Raw genomic sequence first — 21563 nt, forward strand, 5'->3', positions numbered from 1 at the left:
AGTCGAAATAAATGGCTTCATCGTGTGGACAGGTACGGGTTTACATCGATTTAACGCTGCTAAATTCGACCTAAAGTCCTAGTGTAGACCAGGGCTGTGAGAACAAACTAGGCCTGGCTCATTCTCTCTCAGCATGCAAAATCACATCCAGCTGAAGTTACATGAATGCTCTCCCAGCCACTCATGAACTACACACAGAGCAGCCCTAGCCAGTTCTGTAGTCTCAGACTTGCACCTCAAGAAATATGCAGCTTGTACTGCCCAGTTCACTCTTTGTGCAGCCCAAGCTCATATAAAGTTCAATATTCCAACAAAGGGTAATGTTTATACACCAACTTCGTTAACGTGAGTAGAGGTTCCCACAAACGCTTCAACCAAAACACACTGGTTTAGCTAGAAGAATAAAACAAGTTTATTAACTAAAGAAAGATCGATTTTAAGTAACTACAAGTGTTTAAGGTATAAAAGACAGAATTGGTTACAAAAGAAAGAAAATATAGAACCACAATCTAATTCCTAAACTTTGCCAAACTAGGCAAGACTTGAAGCAAGCAACTTTCTCACCCCACCAGATGCTGCAGGCAGTTCACAGTTCTTAATTCACAGGCTGGATCTCCTTACAGCCTGGGACCACTTCTCTAGGTCAATGATGCTTCGTTGTCTTTCAAACCATCTTGCCCCGTGAGTAGAGGTGGGGGAGGACAGTTAACAAGGAAGCCATTGTCCCTTATTTTATACTCTCCTACTCTGTTTGGTAAGTACACCCCGCTGGTGTCCAAACAATCACTCTGTGGTGTATGTGAGATTCAAAGTGTCTGTCAGGTGAATTGTACATATTTTCTTGCTCACACTTTCTGTGTATGTGACATATGAGATGACATGTCTTTGTTTGCAGTCCTTTGTTTTCTCTGAGGAGCTAGTCTATGGGTGTTCCCCAGAATCACATGTTTCAATAACAAACCTTCTAACTCCATATACAAAGTTGAAACACACTTTTTACAATGATGTTCAGCAGATTATGACTATTCAAATAATACCTCACAAGGCATACTTTGTACAACATATGACCATATACAAGTGGTGAAACTTGAGTTACAGGGTGTTACAGTGTGTCACAGAGGGTAGTCCCACAAAAATCAAACTGGGAGGTTCATATATACTTGTGAATATTTCACACTGCCTTAGGGAATTAATGTATAAAATTCAAACAAGTATTTTATTAACGGTTAAAAAAAAGCAAGTAATGATAATATAGGGACAAGGGTCTGTCTGCAACTCATTTTGCCAGAAAGCCAGTTCTCATTTTATACATTTTTTAAAACTACAGGTAATCTTTTACTCTGTGTCAAGGGAGGCAAAATGGGCCTGATCCTCAGTTTGTGTAAATCAGTATAGCTCCATTAAAGTCCATGAAGCTACATTGATTTACACTGGCTGAAAGTCTCTATCAATATGACTAAAACTGCCAGGTTACATATTGGCTTTAGATTGTATCAAATGTCATATATGCACTTAGATCTCCACTTGAGTAGAAACTGTCTGCTCATAGGTGGTTCTGAACGGACAGACTAAGGTTCCACAGCAGATGAATGGGCCACTTACTAGCTGAATTTTCATCCTGCTTCCTCATGCCTTGTTTTGATTCAGCCATGTCAACCTTGACTGCTTCACCAAACAATTCGTTGCATCTTCATAGGTCTAGCTGTTCTGTCAGACGTGGCTTGCAGCTCAGGTACTTTTTCTCTGGTCAGTGTACCAGGTCCACATGTCAAGTAAATCTGACATTTGGGTGTTTGATATGTCCTTCCCCCTCCCTCCTCCCCAATGCTGGGAGTACTTCTAAATTGTCTTCAGAGATACAGTATATAAATAGATGTAAGCAGTGTCAGGATGAGCTCCGCCCTGACATCTGGTGGTGAGGTGTGGCAAGTTGTGGAAAAGAACTGCAGGGGCCGATCTCATTTGCATAGGCACACCCACCCCGCCTAGAATGAGGCCATAGCTGCCCAAATGGTCACTTTGGCTGCTGTGGGATCCCCAGTGTCTCTGTTATTGGGGCAGGAAGAATAAATTGTTATTACCCTGATTATGGGAACTGTGCTTGGAACTGTACTTGGCCTTTTGTTATGATGGAGGGACTCACCTTCAACTTAGTAGCACTCGCTAGGCAAGGGTCATGGGTTCCAAAACTGTGTGAATTGAGAGAGGCTTGGGACAAGTATTAATACTTGGTGGCATGGGTCCCTTGGTGAGGGTTTTACATGCTAATTGTACTTCCTCCTTTTTCCACTGTAGAATATCAGAGCTAATTTTGATTTCATTAGAAGTCTAGTTACAGGCTGCTGAGCTCACTTTGGGCTACTACTGCACCAGCACTGAGGCTCCCCTACTACAAGCTGGATTCACTAAAGAGCTGAACTGACTAAGAGCTGAAATCACTGAGTGTTGTGTTAAGTAGTGGGGGAGCCTGAAGATATATTGTGGAGCAGTTTGTGGGATGGCTGGAGTGCCTTGTGGACAGGCTGGTGGAGCAGTTCATAGGATGGCGGGAGCTGCTGGTGGGACGCGGAGCAGTTTGTGGACCAGCTGGTGGAGCAGTTCATGAGATGGCGGGAGCTGCTTGTGGGCCGCAGAGCAAAGCAGTTCGTGGGGCGGCTGGCAGAGCGGAGCGGAGCCCTATGGAGCTGTGGGGCGGTCAGCTTCAGATCATGTAAGGTGCCTCTTACCCCCGCCCCCATCTCCACCCAGGTTGGGAGGTAAAGCTCTGCAGATAAACTTTCGAACTCTGGGGCTGCCCTGACCAGGGACAGAGACTTTTGGGTCATTGGACTTTTGGGACTTTGGGGTTGCTGGACTCAAGAACCAAAGGGAAAGGACATGCCCCAATTTGCTTGGGGTGGGTTTTTTTGCTCATGGGTTGTGTTATGAATCCTGTTGATGGTGTTTCCCCAACATAATGCTACATTGTTTCTCTCTGTTATTAAAAGGCTTTTTGCTACACTCAGACTATGTGCTTGCGAGAGGGGAAGTATTGCCTCTTGGAGGCGCCCAGCAGGGGTGGTATATATTTGTCCCAGGTCACTGGTTGGGGGCTCGAGCCAGTTTGCATTGTGTTATTGGAATGGATCCCCTAGATATTGAACCCGGCCCTTGTTGCTGCCAACTCTGACGGGCAGAAGGGTTACATAGATATATTCCAGCCTCTCTTCAAGCAGGTCTGCACTTAAAATGCTTCAGCCACAGTAGCACTTCAATGAAGACAATACCCATGCCAATGGGAGGGCTTGTCCCATCAGCATGGGCACTCCATCTCCACGACAGGCAGTAGAGATATTGCCGGGCGAAGCCCTCCTGTAGACAGCACTCTGTCAACACCAGGGGCTAGGTCGGTTTAACTGTGGATTTTTCACACCCCTGACTGACGTAATTAAACTGACCTAATTTCCTAGGGTAGACCTGGCTTTAGGCTTAGAAATTTAGGGAAGACACTCTTCATGATAATCTCTTTTCTCGCTAAATCACAGACATAATACATTTTCTGGCTCAGTTCATAGTGTTTGACTATTAATTTTCTTTTGGCCCTTCTAAACTTATACTAATTGTTATTAGGGTTGTCAATTTTGGTTGGACATATTCCTGGATGTTTTGTTCCATGACAATATTTAATTAAAGATTAATCTTTAATTCCTGGAGACTTCTGGTCAATCCTGGAGGGTTGGCAACCCGATTTGTTATTGTTTCTAGCTATCCTTTGTTACAGTATCTTTCTTTCTTTCTCTCAACCATGGTGCTATAGTACTTTTGCGACTTCTTCTCTTTTGTTTTGCTTTTGGTTCTGAGCACTTAACCTTTCCTTGGTTTTCTCTGTCTTCTCTGATGTTCAGATTTTTATCTATTGCTTACAAACTTACGGCTTGGTTAGGAAAGTCTAGGCTATTATTAGTCCTTTTCGCAATTACTCAAATTGCTAGGAAGGGTATCTTCTCCAATTAACCCCGGATGTACTGGTTTGGGCCAAAGCAAAGTGAGTCCAGTGGTCTCCTTATAATGATTTAGGTTTCTAGAGGCTTTTATGAGGGTGACAGGTAAACCTCCCTCTCTCTGCAATGTTTGCCTGATAAAATGTCATGGCAACTTCAAGTTCAGCTAATTTTAACCCTGACCATGAAGCCCTTTTTTGTAAAGGCAAGCATTTTCAAACTGGGATGCCAAAAGTGAGGCATCTGAATAAGAGTGGCTTGGTTTTCAAAAGGGCTAAGCAACTGGGGAAATATGGGAGACCAGCCCCTCTGAAAAAAAATCAGGCCATGTTTATCAGGTGCCTAAAATGGATTTACATGCCTCTTTCGGGGCACCCAAGTTTTGAATATTGCAGCCAAAGTAAATAAATGTAAAAGGCAGTTGAAATTCATTAATATCCATTTCCCCACTTCCCAGCACAAATGTAGCAGCAGTACAGGCTGCAGTGCTGTGTAGTCAGAGTGGGCCAAGAGGAAGCCAGTGAAACGTGTTTGCTTTGCCTCACCACAGATTCCTCCACTGCTACTACAGTTCTCCCCTAGACAAGACAGAAGAAAACCAAGTTGGTAACATGCTGAGTTGCTGTGCAGCCACATGGAGGCCTTGCCAACGGGAGCCTGACTCCCTCTGGAACCATGCTGCCCAAAGCGGAACTGTTGGAAAGAAGGAAGGGAGAATGTGCTGGCTTGTCTCTCTGTGCACAAGGGGGCATCCTTCCCTGTAGGTAGCTGCCCACGTACCCCTGACTGCAGAGGGTCACAGCCTCTGAAACCTGCAACACTCCAAATCCCTTTCATCAGTGGGGTTGAGTCACTTGGCACAATTTTCTTTCTTCCTTCCTGCTCCCCATGGGTTTCTATCCCATTTGTTTGAGACCAGTGCATTTTAAATGTAGCATCGAATGCATCTTTTCATGGGTTGTGGTTTTTGGATTGTAGCTTCTCACCTAAAAATTTGACCACGAGTCACCACTGGGAACAGGTTATCCCCTAACTTACATTAATAAATAATACATTGGGCAATATTAATGTCAGCCATGCAAGTCCAAAGAATTACCACTGTCCCCCAAAACAAACAAAGAATTAACTCTAGGGTTTTACAGATAGGTGAGATGGCTCATCCATTCAGCTTCCAGAGGTCTTCTTACTGACACATCTGGATCAATCAAAACGTGGGTTGCTGAGAAAACAGCAAGGAAATAGCCTAGTTAAATGCAGTGTGTCATCCCCCTTGCCCTATAGCCACAAATAAATCTCACTTCAATTGAAAAATTCTCCCGCTGTTTCCCTGAGGTATTATTATAATTAAGATTATTATAGCAGGCAATACTGCAATTTCTGAACAGATCAATAGGTCTTGCACAACACACTTTATTATGACCCTTTATTCCTGGAAGCGGCTAATATCCTGGTCCTCTGTACTCTGAGTCTGCTCGTGACATATTTTCCTCAGAATCCATCCATTGCAGTAACACTGTTCTTCAGGCTCTAGCCTTTTATTTAAAATAACAATGGGTTTCTAGTACTGGCAGTTGTCTAGTGGGATTTTCAAAGGCAACTAGGGGCTTAACTCATTGAAAATCCCACTAGGTGGCTATTTGCATTTCTAGGCACTGAAATACCTTTAAGTGTTAACAGTGTAGTATTGTCTTCCTGAGTCCTGCAGACAGCCTGAAACTATACCTCTCTCTGAGAGGTGTGTCCTGCCCTGTGTAACTCCTTTGGGGTTTAGAAAGCATGGCCCCTTTAAATCTTTTTCCTGAGGGAGGGGGGAGTACTTATTGTTCCAGAAGGAGGAAGTTCTGTTGGGGGGGGGACAACAGAAAGAGGGGAGAGTGACAGGTGTGTGTGTCAGGAGCTCCAGACAGAAGGGCTGCAGCAAGCAAGACCTCAGAGTGAAGCAGCTGAGAACCTGCCTGAAGCCTGGGAGGGACAGAGCAGCCGATCAGGGACACCCCGAGACAGGAGCCAGGGGAGCATTGTGCCAGGGAGGAATTACCCGGGAAGGACAAACTGAAGCTGGACCCAGTATCACTGCTGCCCAGAGCTGTAGAGGGTGACCAGATGTCCCGATTTTATAGGGACAGTCCCGATTTTGGGGTCTTTTTCTTATATAGGCTCCTATTAACCCCCACCCCGTCCCGATTTTTCACATTTGCTGCCTGGTCACCCTAGAGCTATATGGGGCCGTGAGTATTGGGGCTTGTGACTTTGCATTGGGAATAAGGAGGGAGGCTGTACCTAGTTAACTGGAGAGGTTGTCGCTCTGTGTAGCTTTGCAGAGAGCAGCAGAAGAGGGCACTGGAGGGATTTGTTGGGGAAAGTTTACTGGCGCCAAAGATGACCAGGAGCACCCAAGACTCACCACTGGACTGGAACTTTGCCCAGGACTCCTGAACTCTGTGTGCAGACACATTGCTTGGTGTCTGCCCTTTCAGGCTGTGCTACCACTGGGCCTGTGGGGCCCTGTGTTGAATGCAACCCTGTTTTACCGCTCTCCTTATCTTTCCCCCTGTTGTTTTTCTCCTTTCATCCCTCTGTAAGTAAATATTTTCCTTTCCTATATTCACTGTATGCATTGTACACATTCCGGTGTGTGTGTGTTCACTTTGGGGGGTTTGGAACAGGTGTTCCTGGGGTGAAATGGACTTTCCCTGCTGCATTCCTGCATGCACCTTCTCTTGGCCAGAGCTGCCTGCAGAGCAGACTCCATCTTGGCCACAAGGGCGCTGAAGTTACACCCATCTTCTCAATGAGCGGGTAACTCTGAAACCTAAAGATGATTGGTATAAGCAACTTTGTTAACTATTTCACTGATGACCATTTCAAGAAAAACATCCAGTAAATGGACCCTTTGGTAATAATATATGTAATGCTGACAGACCCTGGTCATCAGGATCGAATCTGGGATCTCCAGAGCTAAATGCATGAGCCTCAACTGCATGAGCTAAAAGCCATATGGCTCTTAACTAAGGCTGTAGAGTAGAGTCATTCATCTCTAAGTGGTCTCGGTACCATTAGAGGGGATAGACCACCACACACCCAGAAGGTGTGTGGATTACACATATGCTAATATAGAATTGTGTGTGGTAATAACATTAGTAATTTCTTTACAGTTTTGTTTTATTGCATTCATGTGTCCAAAAATTAGACAAATGGAAAGGAAAAGGTTATTTTATGTTTCAGTGTCAAGTCTTGGACTCCCGTGCTGTGATCCGTATTCAAGCAACACCCTAATTGTAGGGAAGTTTCAGGCACTTGATGTCTAAAACAGCTATGAAACCTAAGGATTGAATCCAATACCATGATGAAAAGCTACTTCAACAGTATTTTAAATATGCTGATCAAAAGGAAGCCTCTAGTCCAGGATATTGTTTAGGTTTAGCAATGGTTTTGAAACAGATATTATAGACTGTCTCAAAGGAATCTAGAGCTCAACTTTCCTAAAAACAATGAGGATTAGGATTTGGCATATGACAAACATGATAGATTTGGGCTCCAAAAGTCAGGTAGTTAATATTATTATTCTTTGAGTGCCCTCTACTGGCTGTTATATGGCACAGTAACAGAGGTCAGCTTCAGAATAAAATAGCCTAAAATGTCTGGGTTTTGCGTTGAAAACATAGAGTCACTACAAAGCTGAAAACATTTCACTGATCAACTTAGTAAAGAATTTAGTCTAATTTTTATAAAATGCTATAACTTTGAAATCACTTAATAATCTTCATTTTAAACTTTCTTTTAAAAAGAAAAATAATAAAATAATTATCAATGTACTTAAAGATATGATGGATGAATCAGTCACGATTTCAAAATTAGGTGCCTACAATTAGACTCCTAAGTCCATATTTAGACACCTAAATCAGTGCCCCATAATTTACTTCATGGGTAGTCTCATTGAAAGTAATGTGATAAATTTGGAATAAGCTAATACAAAACAGTATGAAGAGTATCAGAAGCTGGTCTTTTTTTGGCTTTAATATTAGTAAAATTGTGGTAAACTTTGAATTTGAATGCTTTTGCAATGGGGTGGGATTTTCCAAAACCACGTAAGTTAGGAGGACAAGTTCCACTGACTTCCTCAGAGGTGCTTTTGAAAACCGCCTTTTTTTTTTTTTTAACTGCTAGTTTTGGAAATTAAATCTTGAAAGCATAGATCCTGGTTTGTTGTGGAGAGTTTTTTTGCATTCTTTAAAAATAAATTATTCAAGTTTTGCTGCTTTCCTGTGGATGTCTAGATAGCTCCTTTTAGGCAGAGGAACAGTGAAACTGAGTATACACAGAGTACTGTCAAAATCTACAAAGTAAAGAAAAATAATTGATTTTTTTCAGTTATTTCATTTACAGCAAACTTAGGTGCTTCTTACAACTAGAGCCAGTTGAAAATTTTCCAATAGAACAGTTTGGAAAATGCTGATTCAATGAAATTGAAACATTTTGTAGGAACATATTGATTTCATCAACATTTTCAACAGGAAATTAATGAAATGATTTGTTTTGATAAGGTGGAAATATTTCATTTTGATAAAGTTAACATGTTTTGTTTCAGTAGGGTCGAAATGTTTTATTTTGACTTTATTGGTTCAAGTTTATATCATATTATCATTTATAAAAGCAATATAATATAAAAGTAAAAATATTATGACATATATATTATAAATGATAATGTAATATGACATAAAAGTTGTAATTATGTCAAAACCAAATGTTTCGATAAGGTTGTTTTGATGTTTCCTAAACAAAATATTTTGAAATTTTCATTTCACAGTAAAAATCTTGAAATTTCAACTTTTTGTTCCAATTCAGGATGAAAGCAAAACTTGAAATGCTGGAGTTTCTGATGGAACAGAAATTCCATTTGATAACCAGCTCTCCTTACAACGTTCGTAAGCACAACATTTTCAGTTGGAAATATGATTTTTCAAGTTGAGTGTCCCTGAGGACGCAGGGGGAAAAGAGGGTTTGAGCCTTCCACCTAGCTATTCCCTAGCAGGCCAGAGTTCAGAAAACTACACTAGCTTCTTACTGTACTGTGCAGACCCTTGCAATTATGCAAGTCCTTTTGACTTCAGTGGGACTCAGTACAGGTGGATCTGTGGGCAGGACTGGGACCTTCCAGTGTAGTATTTGGAATGCAGTTACTGTGCCAGAAACCACATTCAAGCCATTTAAAAATTACAAACAGTTGCAATTAACAATGCCAAACAGGATTTTCCCTCATTAGTTAATTAATGGAATTTGTTGTGTGTGTCATTGATAAGCAGGTTCATATAAGGTAGTTAAATATAAATCATATGTGCACCTAACTGCCCTTGTCATTGACTATGTGTTCATTCTGGTTTTTCATTCTGAGCAGTGTTATTGTTTTATTCAGGACATTCTGAAAGTTGATTTTAAAAGATGCTGTCCTGATTCATGCAACATGGACGTAAGTGGTTTTTCTAAATACATGATTCTTTTTCCACATCAGAAGAACCTGATAAATATTCACTGCTCTTTGAGTTAGCTTCTTTGTTCATAGGAACGCTTTCTTGGCCTCCATTTTCTGTGGATTTGGGACCCCTTGCTTGGTACTGTTTCTTCACCATTGTATAAAACAGGAAAGCTAAGAAGTAGGATGGTAGTCTGAAGCCTGCTACTAGGCCAAGGTAGGTATACCTGTGAAGGGAGAAGACAAAAGGCAGTTCTCCTAATATAAACAAACTTCAAAAGAACTGCAAGTACTAACATTACTTATAAATGGATCTTTTCAGGAATGGTACAAAAATCAAAAATGCACAGTAGTCCCTGAGCTCTTTAATACAATAGTTAAGGAGACAAAATCTAAAGCGACCTTGTGAATGGTGCTATAAAGTGGACATTTTCACTGTTTGTTTACACTATGATTTTATGCCTTTGAAAATATGTGTACAGTAATAATCAATCATTTCTCCTCTACTCCTGCTGAATTTGTAGGAGCTTCTGGGGCCAGAATTCCTGCAGCGCCTGTATGTGTCATGGGCTCCTTAGTCCTGGCTACTCTGCATATAAATAAAAATCCTCCACAGATGTGTGGCCATCAAGAGTTGCATGAAATAAAACAAATGTGAAAAAAAAACAGTTGCTTTGAGTATTCTTCAGGCAGATATTTTTTGGTTGTGCTTAAAAAGCATTTCGCTACCATCTCCTCAGCTGCCCAATAGCTTTTATTTTTCATTTGTTCACACATTAAACATGGCCAATAAAGCAAAATTGGCAGTCTTCCCAATGTGCATGGTAGGCACTGTGAATTTGGATGTCTTTTCTATTCCTGCTTGTGAATCACATGATGACTATGGATTTCTGAGCTGGTCCAAAGTGTAGAAAGTATATCCACTATTCAGGAAAGACTCAGTCATTGATGTCAATGAGAGTTTTGCCTGAATGAAGAAAAGGAGTACTAGTGGCACCTTAGAGACTAACCAATTTATTTGAGCATAAGCTTTCGTGAGCTACAGCTCACTTCATCGGATGCATGCAGTGGATGCAACCGATGAAGTGAGCGGTAGCTCACGAAAGCTTATGCTCAAATAAATTGGTTAGTCTCTAAAGTGCCACTAGTACTCCTTTTCTTTTTGCGAATACAGACTAACATGGCTGCTACTCTGAAACTTGCCTGAACGAGTAAGGCCTGTATAAAGAACAGAGAAGAGACTTTAGTATTTGGCCCCAAGAGTAGTTAATGTGAAGATTTCTTGACATTTGAGATCCTGTACTGACCTATATGAAGGTGAAGCCAACATTAGATGACCGGGGCCGGAGCATCAAATAATTTAGAGTCCTGATGCAGAAAAGAAACTCACGACCACTCTGTGTTTTGATTTAACTTACCTGTATGCATCAGAATCATATATCCTACAAGCTCCTCGCTGCCCACAGCTTCCGCTTCCCCATTTCAAGCATGTCCTGTCTATTAATGCACCAAAATAAATGGGGGCTGGAATTCCGGCTGCAATAAAACATTCAAAAATATATCACTATGTCATATTATGAGGCACGACTTTAGAAAATATAATAGCATTTTCATACTAAGCTCCAACCCTGCCCTGTCCTGCAGTGGTACTCTGGTGGGCAGTGGGCTATAGGGAGCCGCTTCTTCCCTTTATACAAATTGGACAGGATCCTTCAGAATAGTGAGCTGGGTGACCACTTTTGGTGCTGTTTGGAGCTCCACAGTGACGTGGTCTGACACCTAGTGGGCCTGGCCAAGCTATCAGCCTGTGGTGACACACATGGTTTTCTCCAGCATGTATTAGCTCAACAGTTCCCAAACTGTTCTGTAAAGCACTGGTCATTGGCAGCTCAATCGCTGCAGCAGTTTTCAGGACTTAGTGGTGCATGGACCTCATGCTGATCCTCTACACTGGGGTGAAATTCATCTTATGGCTCGCCTCTTTGTTTCCTACTGAAAAAAGTAGATGGCGGGGGGTGGGGGTTAGGGGAAGAAAGAGAGGGAGATGAAACCAAGTGCTAAAGTAGACGGTAGACAAAATTGTCAACGCTGCTTCAGGCCCAGATTTTAAAGGTGTTTAGGCTTAACCCCACACAGTGTTACAAGGTATAACTTAGGCACCTAAGTCACATTTTCAAAAGTAACAGGCACTTAGGGGCTAAATTCACAAAGGATTTAGGTGCTGTGATACTGAATGTGGCAATGCCTACCTTTTAGGCCCGTAGAAAATCATTGGACCAACACTGTGATTCACAAAGACCTGAGCTGGGCACCTAGGCTCCTGTATAATGCATGGGGAGAGACAGGCACCTTAGAATATGATTCATATAAGCCAGCATGCTAGGTGGGGAGCTATCCAGTGGGAGATGTTGCCTAGATGGGTGTGTGCTAAGCCCTACCCCTCTCACAGAGAGACTGAGACCTACAGCAGAATACCCCATAGCTCAGTGGTTAGTGTTCAAATCCTTTCTGCCCTTCCTGGTGATGTCAAGGAATTATGACGTGATTGGAATAACAGAGACTTGGTGGGATAACTCACATGACTAGTACTGTCATGGATGGTTATAAACTGTTCAGGAAGGACAGGCAGGGCAGAAAAGGTGGGGGAGTAGCACTGTATGTAAGGGAGCAGTATGACTGCTCAGAGCTCCGGTACGAAACTGCAGAAAAACCTGAGTGTCTCTGGATAAAGTTTAGAAGTGTGAGCAACAAGAGTGATGTAGTGGTGGGAGTCTGCTATAGACCACGGGACCAGGGGGATGAGGTGGATGAGGCTTTCTTCCGGCAACTCGCAGAAGCTACTAGATCGCACTCCCTGGTTCTCATGGGTGACTTTAATTTTCCTGATATCTGCTGGGAGAGCAATACAGCGGTGCATAGACAATCCAGGAAGTTTTTGGAAAGCATAGGGGACAATTTCCTGGTGCAAGTGCTAGACGAGCCAACTGGGGGGGAGCTTTTCTTGACCTGCTGCTCACAATCAGGGAAGAATTAGTGGGGGAAGCAAAAGTGGACGGGAACCTGGAAGGCAGTGACCATGAGTTGGTTGAGTTCAGGATCCTGACACAGGGAAGAAAGGTAAGCAGCAGGATACGGACCCTGGACTTCAGGAAAGCAGACTTCGACTCCCTCAGGGAACGGATGGGTAGGATCCCCTGGGGGACTAACATGAAGGGGAAAGGAGTCCAGGAGAGCTGGCTGTATTTCAAGGAATCCCTGTTGAGGTTACAGGGACAAACCATCCCGATGAGTCGAAAGAATAGTAAATATGGCAGGCGACCAGCTTGGCTTAATGGTGAAATCCTAGCAGATCTTAAACATAAAAAAGAAGCTTACAAGAAGTGGAAGGTTGGACATATGACCAGGGAAGAGTATAAAAATATTGCTCGGGCATGTAGGAATGAAATCAGGAGGGCCAAATCGCACCTGGAGCTGCAGCTAGCAAGAGATGTCAAGAGTAACAAGAAGGGTTTCTTCAGGTATGTTCGCAACAAGAAGAAAGCCAAGGAAAGTGTGGGCCCCTTACTGAATGAGGGAGGCAACCTAGTGACAGAGGATGTGGAAAAAGCTAATGTGCTCAATGCTTTTTTTGCCTCTGTCTTCACTAACAAGGACAGCTCCCAGACTGCTGCGCTGGGCATCACAACATGGGGAGTAGATGGCTAGCGCTCTGTGGAGAGAGAGGTGGTTAGGGACTATTTAGAAAAGCTGGACGTGCACAAGTCCATGGGGCTGGACGAGTTGCATCCGAGAGTGCTAAAGGAATTGGCGGCTGTGATTGCAGAGCCATTGGCCATTATCTTTGAAAACTCGTGGCGAACGGGGGAAGTCCCGGACGACTGGAAAAAGGCTAATGTAATGCCAATCTTTAAAAAAGGGAAGAAGGAGGATCCTGGGAACTACAGGCCAGTCAGCCTCACCTCAGTCCCCGGAAAAATCATGGAGCAGGTCCTCAAAGAATCAATCCTGAAGCACTTACATGAGAGGAAAGTGATCAGGAACAGTCAGCATGGATTCACCAAGGGTAGGTCATGCCTGACTAATCTAATCGCCTTCTATGGTGAGATTACTGGTTCTGTGGATGAAGGGAAAGCAGTGGATGTATTGTTTCTTGACTTTAGCAAAGCTTTTGACACAGTCTCCCACAGTATTCTTGTCAGCAAATTAAAGAAATATGGGCTGGATGAATGGACTATAAGGTGGGTAGAAAGTTGGCTAGATTGTCGGGCTCAACGGGTAGTGATCAATGGCTCCATGTCTAGTTGGCAGCCAGTGTCAAGTGGAGTGCCCCAGGGGTCGGTCCTGGGGCCGGTTTTGTTCAATATCTTCATAAATGATCTGGAGGATGGTGTGGATTGCACTCTCAGCAAATTTGCGGATGATACTAAACTGGGAGGAGCGGTAGATACGCTGGAGGGCAGGGATAGGATACAGAGGGACCTAGACAAATTGGAGGATTGGGCCAAAAGAAATCTGATGAGGTTCAATAAGGATAAGTGCAGGGTCCTGCACTTAGGACGGAAGAATCCAATGCACCGCTACAGACAGGGACCGAATGGCTAGGCAGCAGTTCTGCGGAAAAGGACCTAGGGGTGACAGTGGACGAGAAGCTGGATATGAGTCAGCAGTGTGCCCTTGTTGCCAAAAAGGCCAATGGCATTTTGGGATGTATAAGTAGGGGCATAGCGAGCAGATCGAGGGACGTGATCGTTCCCCTCTATTCGACATTGGTGAGGCCTCATCTGGAGTACTGTGTCCAGTTTTGGGCCCCACACTACAAGAAGGATGTGGATAAATTGGAGAGAGTCCAGCGAAGGGCAACAAAAATGATTAGGGGTCTGGAACACATGACTTATGAGGAGAGGCTGAGGGAACTGGGATTGTTTAGTCTGCAGAAGAGAAGAATGAGGGGGGATTTGATAGCTGCTTTCAACAACCTGAGAGGTAGTTCCAGAGAGGATGGTTCTAGACTATTCTGAGTGGTAGAAGAGGACAGGACAAGGAGTAATGGTCTCAAGTTGCAGTGGGGGAGGTTTAGGTTGGATATTAGGAAAAACTTTTTCACTAGGAGGGTGGTGAAACACTGGAATGCGTTACCTAGGGAGGTGGTAGAATCTCCTTCCTTAGAAGTTTTTAAGGTCAGGCTTGACAAAGCCCTGGCTGGGATGATTTAATTGGGGATTGGTCCTGCTTTGAGCAGGGGGTTGGACTAGATGACCTCCTGAGGTCCCTTCCAACCCTGATATTCTATGATTCTATGATTCTACGAATAGCAGGAGGGATTGAATCCAGGTCTCCCATCTCATAGGTGAGTGCTCTAACTGCTGGGCTAAAAGGCATAAGGTGGGCGCCATCTTCTCCTCCAGTGGCCAGATTTTAAATGGGACCTGATTTGGTAGGCGTCCTCTGAGCACACCAATTGGATTGGGCCCCACACATGAGTCAGGCCAGCAAACTCCTAGCTTCCCCTGTTTGTGAATCACTCAGGGGCTTACGGGGGAGATGAGTGTCCAGATGACTAGAGTGAGGTAGCAGCACACATGTTCAGATGGGTGCTGAGGGAACTTTCAACCTGAAACTTTAGGTGCCAAGTGATTTTAGGTGTCTACAGTGTTCGGTGGCAGTTTTGTGAAATGCAGTGGAGCCTAAAACTGAGATTTAAGCACCTGAGTCTGAGATTTAGGAGTTTAGGTACCTTTGTGAATCTAGGCCTAGAAGCCAAAGTCCCACTGACTTTCAATGAGACTTAAGCTACAAAGTCAGGTAGATGTTGCAATACTGAGCAGAACAAAGCCTACATACTTCTCAAAAGCTGGGCCTGAGTAATTTAGCAGTCAAAGTTCTATTTATTTCTAAGAGTGATGTAGACACTTAGGAATCTAAATCTCATTGAAAGTCAGTGGAACTTAGGCTCCTCTTTTGAAAATGGGCTTTAGGTACCTTTGAAAAGTTTACTCAATGTAATTATTTTTTCAAAATAGAACAAAACATTTATTGCACTGAGGACAACTAAAAATGCATGTACACATTCCTAAAATAACTGTCCGAGATGCTATATGTGCAATTGGGATTTTGTGTCTCCGAATGGAATGAGAGTTGGTCTGTGCCTTGCAAATGTGTGGGGCAATGATACTAGGCACAATCTTTGTATTATACTGTAGTTCAGACTATGAAAAAGCTTAGAAATTCTTGTGACTGACCAAAGGAAGAGCAAGATGCATCTGTCATTGCACCCTCCACTCCGGCTTGCTCTGCACTGTGCTGCCCTTTACCCCCGTAAAATAATTTTAAAAAATCCTGGCCCTGTTACAATCCATGGGAATTTTGGCATCAACATTAATAATGCCTGGATTCCAACCTGTACTGAACCATGTTTGTGCCAGCTTTTTTTCTGCATTAAAATATCGCAGTCCTATATAGGAAAACACTGGTTTAATCTAAAAGGAGTGTATTCTCTGTGTGTTCTATCCAGAGGGCTACATGTATATATTCTGCTCTTATGAGCGTATCTATGATCTGCTTCTGCAGGTCCATTTCTAACTTCTATGGCCCTAAACAAGCTGGGAGTGTGGACTTTTCTAATCTGATATAGCTTGGTCTGAAACCTAGAAAACCATTATGACACTTATTCTTACACATTTTTTCATTTTTGGATAGTGCTCTAGGCACCTGTCCCATGAATTAAAAATCACAAAAACGAACAGACAAAGAATTGCCTATAACCATATCCACCTCAGCCCAGGGGTGCTGGAACAATTTGTATAGTGGGGGTGCTGGGAGCCACTGAACCAAACTGTAAACATAAGAACGTAAGAATGGCCCTACTGGGTCAGACCAAAGGTCAATCTAGCCCAGTATCCTGTCTTCCGACAGTGGCCAATGCCATGTGCTCCAAAGGGAATGAACAGAACAGGTAATCATCAAGTGATCCAACCCCTGTCGCTCATTCCCAGCTTCTGGCAAACAGAGGCTAGGGACACCATTCCTGCCCTGGATGGAAACCACTTCAAGCCATGGGGTGTTGCCACACCCTAGTTCCAGCACCTACACCTCAGCCCACTCCCTCCTCGCTGCCTTGGAGGAGAGAGAGAAAAGATAGGTGTTATAGCATGTCTGGAACATTCTGGGCTCTGACGGACCAATGAGGGGATTAAGTTCCAAAATGGAGGACCCTTCACAGTTAACAACATGCCCACAGTTCCCTCTTGTTTATATTAAGTGAGCGCCAATTTGACTCTCTCTTCTGATCTCAACTGCGGCAGTATGTCACAGGGCAAGAGGCCATCTTCCAAGCAACCAGGGCCCTAACATTTTAGGGCTCTTTATGGGTTAGAACCAACACCTTGAATTCCACCCAGAAGCTTATTGGAAGACAGTGCAGATTGTGGAGCACTGGCCTGATGTGCAATTCCACTTAATAAGCAGGCTGCAGCATTCTGCGAAATAGCATCAGCTTCTGAATGGTGCCAGGGTGCAGGCCCATGCACAGCGTATCACAGCAATCTCATCTCGAGGTGAGGCATGCGTAATTGTGGCAAGGTCCAAATCAGAGAGGAAAGGTTGTTTTGTCAGGTGCAGTTGCAAAAATATGCTCTTGGCCACATCTTGGACATCCAGGAGCAGCCCAGAATCTAACACAGGGACTGTCTTTTTGTTTTTTGTTCGTGCAGTGCCTAGCACAGTGGGGTCCTGCTTGATGGCTGGGGCTCAGTATTACAGTACTATTACTACTCCCACTAGTACTATTAATAATAATAGCACTGCCACATTGTGCATCTGTTTTGCGAATGCACTTGGTGCCATTTAAAGCCACACAGACACTCAAAGGTATCTAAAAAACTCAAATAATTTATCTTACCTAGGGCTCTCATAATGAGTGTGAACAGACCGACTGCAAGAGATTTCAGCTCTGAGTGAACACACCTAAAATAGATAGATGTCAGTCACAATCATATGTCTCCATAATACCTAGTCGCACTCACTAAAATGTATTATTTCCCCCTAGAATTATTATTCTTAATGACAGAATACAAAACTTCAGAAGAAAGCTGTCTCGTACATTTGCCAAAAACACATTAAATGATGTGGGAAAAGTGAACTAATCAATTACTCTTCATTGAATATTCACTGGGAAGTCAATGTACTGCACATAATTAGTGAGGTGAATCTATATGAAATACTGGCACCTTCTACCCACATTTTGCAGAAGAGGGTGTCCCTAAATACCCGTTCTACTGCCTTTTCATTATGAGCATTATGAAGTGATGGGGACTACGCTATTGCCCTGGGGGAAAACTTCTAGAAATGGCATAATTGGAGCAGCATCTTGTAACATTGTAATGACATTCCCAATAGCTGTGTTTTCAAGAGCCACAGTCTTAGCAAAGATGCAAAGCAACATGCTGCTCAAATTGGTGTATAACTAATTTCCAAGAGATTAAACTAAAATGCTGCCACAAGGGAATCTGACAAGTGTTCTGAGTTAATTATATACCCAAACTGTGTTGGATCCCTTTAAAGTTATTGTCATGAAAAACCACCTTCTTAAATAACAACTTTATCTATATACTACATTAGCACCTCTTTCTGCATATTCATATATGACAAAGTAATTTTTAGAACTCCTTAGAATTCCCACTGATTTTGCTTCCAGATTGCCTTTGGGATTTCATAGTGACCAAACTTTCTTCCTACCAAGCTTTTATCCATCTCTTCACATAAAGAAACAGTGTCAACAAAATATGTTTCAGCTGGACTTTCTTTTGTTCTTCAGTCTACTTATACAAACTACAGAACCATTTGTGTTTGTAGCTTTTAATCACAGAAACAGATCTAATTGTTTTCTGTGCTACAAACACAAAATTCAGATGTAAAAGCCAATGTGGGTCAGATTAATAGAAACATGGAGAAATTAACTGTAACGTATGAACGTAATAGTTAAATTTGGTGGTAGTGCCCACCAACTGATTTAATTCTTCATTATTAAAAATGGATTCAGAGAAGACAGCAGTAAAAGTGTGTTAGATTTCAAGAAAGTTAGTGTAATTTGGGGAAATTAAGTCTCCCATGATGGGAAAAGCCCTTAGTGATATTAAAATAATTATTTTGGTTTCACTTACCTAAACATAACCATGTATAAAGGGGTGCCTCCTAAAGCATAGAAAAAGGCACTTATAACTTGTATTACTGTATAATAAATAAACTTTCTTGAGCAGTCACCACTTTTTGGACATTGTCCCAAAATTACAGAGGTATTTCCTGATTGGGAACCTGTAATTTCCATGCAGCTGCAGTTATGATACACCTAAAAGACACAATTTTGATTTGTCGGTATATCATTAATGCAATAGGACATACAGCATTAAAATACAACCAAAACCTCACATGAAAACGTGACCCAGGTAAACACACCAGGAGCCTCTAACCAGCTCTTGTTCGCATTTCTCAGAGGTTTCAATGTTCAGTAGTTTCTTTCCTATGTGTCATGTACTTCTTGTACATAGTAGGTTGCAAGGCTTCTACTAGCAGGTCAAGCTTCTGTATCAATTATAGACTGACTACCAGGGCCGTCCCTGTGGGGGCAGGGCCCGGGACATTAGAAACTTGGTGCCTATCTGCCAGCGGGGGGGTGGGAGGGGGAGGTGCTCTCCCCGGCTCCACCCAGGCCCTGACCCACTCCACCCCTTCCCCCAAGGCCCCACCCCAGCCCCACCTCCACCCCGCCTCTTCCCCACCCAGTTCCACCCCCTCCCGCGAGTGTGCTGCACCCCTGCTCCTCCCTCCTCCCCCTCACAGTGCTGCCTGACGCCGCAAAATGTTTGATCCACGGCAGGCGGTAGGTGCTGGGAGGGAGGCGAAGGCACTGATCGGCGGGGCCCACCGGTGGGCAGAAGGCGCTGGGGAGAGGGGGAGATTGTGGTGGTGGGGGGGGGCTCCTAGTCACCGCCCCCCACCTGCCTGCTGCTCGCCTCCCCATTTGTCTCCTCACCCCACTCACCCACCCACCTCACCTCCCCGCCTGCCTCCTGTGGGGCCCCCCGAAGCACAGGGCCCGGGGCAGATGCCCCAATTTGCCATACCCTAGGGACGGCTCCGCTGACTACAGAGCTTATTTCTCAGAGGTACACACCAGGTGTCTTTGCCATAGAACCCTTTAATACTCTGCCGGGTACGGCTAAAGATTAGCTTAAATAAGGTATTTTACACACAGCACCACCTAATGGCTGAATCATATAATGCAGTTTAGTATTTCATTACAATATGAGCTTGTGAGCCAGGAATCTCACTCTAAAGAATAGGAGTACCTGTGGCACCTTAGAGACTAACCAATTTATTTGAGCATAAGCTTTCGTGAGCTACAGCTCACTTCATCGGATGCATACTGTGGAAAATACAGAAGATGTTCTTATACATACAAACCATGAAAAAATGGGTGTTTACCACTACAAAAGGTTTTCTCTCCCCCCACCCCACTCTCCTGCTGGTAATAGCTTATCTAAAGTGATCACTCTCCTTACAATGTGTATGATAATCAACTTGGGCCATTTCCAGCACAAATCCAGGTTTTCTCCCCACCCTCCCTTCCACACACACAAACCCACTCTCCTGTTGGTAATAGCTTATCTAAAGTGATCACTCTCCTTACAATGTGTGTGATAATCAAGGTGGGCCATTTCCAGCACAAATCCAGGGTTTAACAAGAACATCTGAGGAACAGAACCTTGATTATCATACACATTCTAAGGAGAGTGATCACTTTAGATAAGCTATTACCAACAGGAGAGTGGGTTTGTGGCGGGGGGGGGGGGGGGGTGGGGGTGGGGGGGGGGAGAAAACCTGGATTTGTGCTGGAAACGGCCCAACTTGATTATCATACACATTGTGATCACTTTAGATAAGCTATTACCAGCAGGAGAGTGGGGTTGGGGGAGAGAAAACCTTTTGTAGTGGTAAACACCCATTTTTTCATGGTTTGTATGTATAAGAACATCTTCTGTATTTTCCACAGTATGCATCCGATGAAGTGAGCCGTAGCTCACGAAAGCTTATGCTCAAATAAATTGGTTAGTCTCTAAGGTGCCACAAGTACTCCTTTTCTTTTTGCAAATACAGACTAACACGGTTGTTACTCTGAAACTCTAAAGAATCATTGTTGACATTTAAGGACTGGATTTTGTAATCGGATCTGGTCCCCTTTGCACCACTCCCTTGTCTACTTCAGGTGTAGGGGGCGTGTCAGGGATAGGAAGAGGTGTGACAAGCTGTTAGAAAGTAGCTCTAATTCTCATCAAGGCCACAGCTGGACCTAAGAATCAGGAAACTGCAATTGGCTCTCTGAGACCCTTCCCCATTCCCCCTCCCCCGTGTCAAAACAGGGATCAGGTGAAGCAGAGAATCTATCCCTGTATCTCCAAATCCTTTCATTCCTGCCTTGACAAAGCACTTCAAACCAAGGTACGTTGTCCCAGGATAAGTCGCAGTGTATATCTGTGCAGCACATCTGCACAGGAGCTGGTCCAAGCCACGAGGCATCGCTGGCCCAAGCTGCCTGGCATTACCGCTTGCCGCCCGAACATTCCTCCGCATGCCCCTACGTGGGTGCACCCCACAGTTTGAAAACCTCTGCCCTAGAGATTGCACATGGGCAACTACCTAAGTGTAGGTTTCAGAGTAGCAGCTGTGTTAGTCTGTATTCGCAAAAAGAAAAGGAGTAGAGTGAATGCATCCGATGAAGTGAGCTGTAGCTCACGAAAGCTTATGCTCAAATAAATTTGTTAGTCTCCAAGGTGCCACAAGTACTCCTTTTCTTTTTACCTAAGTGTAGTTACACTGGTGGCTAAAAACCTCAATGTAGCCAAGACCTGATTTACAAAAGGCAAACAAATGGAGGTCTGCCTTTAGGCAATGTGTAACACTCATCAGTGCATGTTGTGTGTTCCCTCAGTGCCCAATATGAGTTTGTTACAGCCCCCAGATACAGAGTCTGGCTCTTTTGCTCAAGCTGCAGAGACTCAAGCATCTAGCTCTGGAAGTTTGTGGTTCTCAGTGATCCTCACAAATACATGACAGTTCCT

General features: G+C 43.6%; 1 protein-coding gene across 1 annotated transcript in view; it reads right to left on the reverse strand.

Annotated features, from left to right (window-relative positions):
• Window positions 1–7111: 7111 nt before the first annotated feature.
• SLCO1B3 (solute carrier organic anion transporter family member 1B3) overlaps window positions 7112–21563 on the reverse strand; it is a 51756-nt gene continuing 37304 nt past the window's right edge. The window contains exons 13-16 of the mRNA XM_037915937.2: window positions 18609–18793; window positions 17348–17412; window positions 10869–10986; window positions 7112–9677 (exon numbers count right to left, since the gene is read on the reverse strand). Of these exons, the coding sequence (XP_037771865.1) occupies window positions 9461–9677; window positions 10869–10986; window positions 17348–17412; window positions 18609–18793 (585 nt within the window). The 3' untranslated portion in view covers window positions 7112–9460. The remainder of the gene's footprint in view (window positions 9678–10868; window positions 10987–17347; window positions 17413–18608; window positions 18794–21563) is intronic.

The sequence above is a fragment of the Chelonia mydas genome, chromosome 1 (genome assembly GCF_015237465.2).
Source record: "Chelonia mydas isolate rCheMyd1 chromosome 1, rCheMyd1.pri.v2, whole genome shotgun sequence".
NCBI lineage: Eukaryota > Metazoa > Chordata > Testudines > Cheloniidae > Chelonia > Chelonia mydas.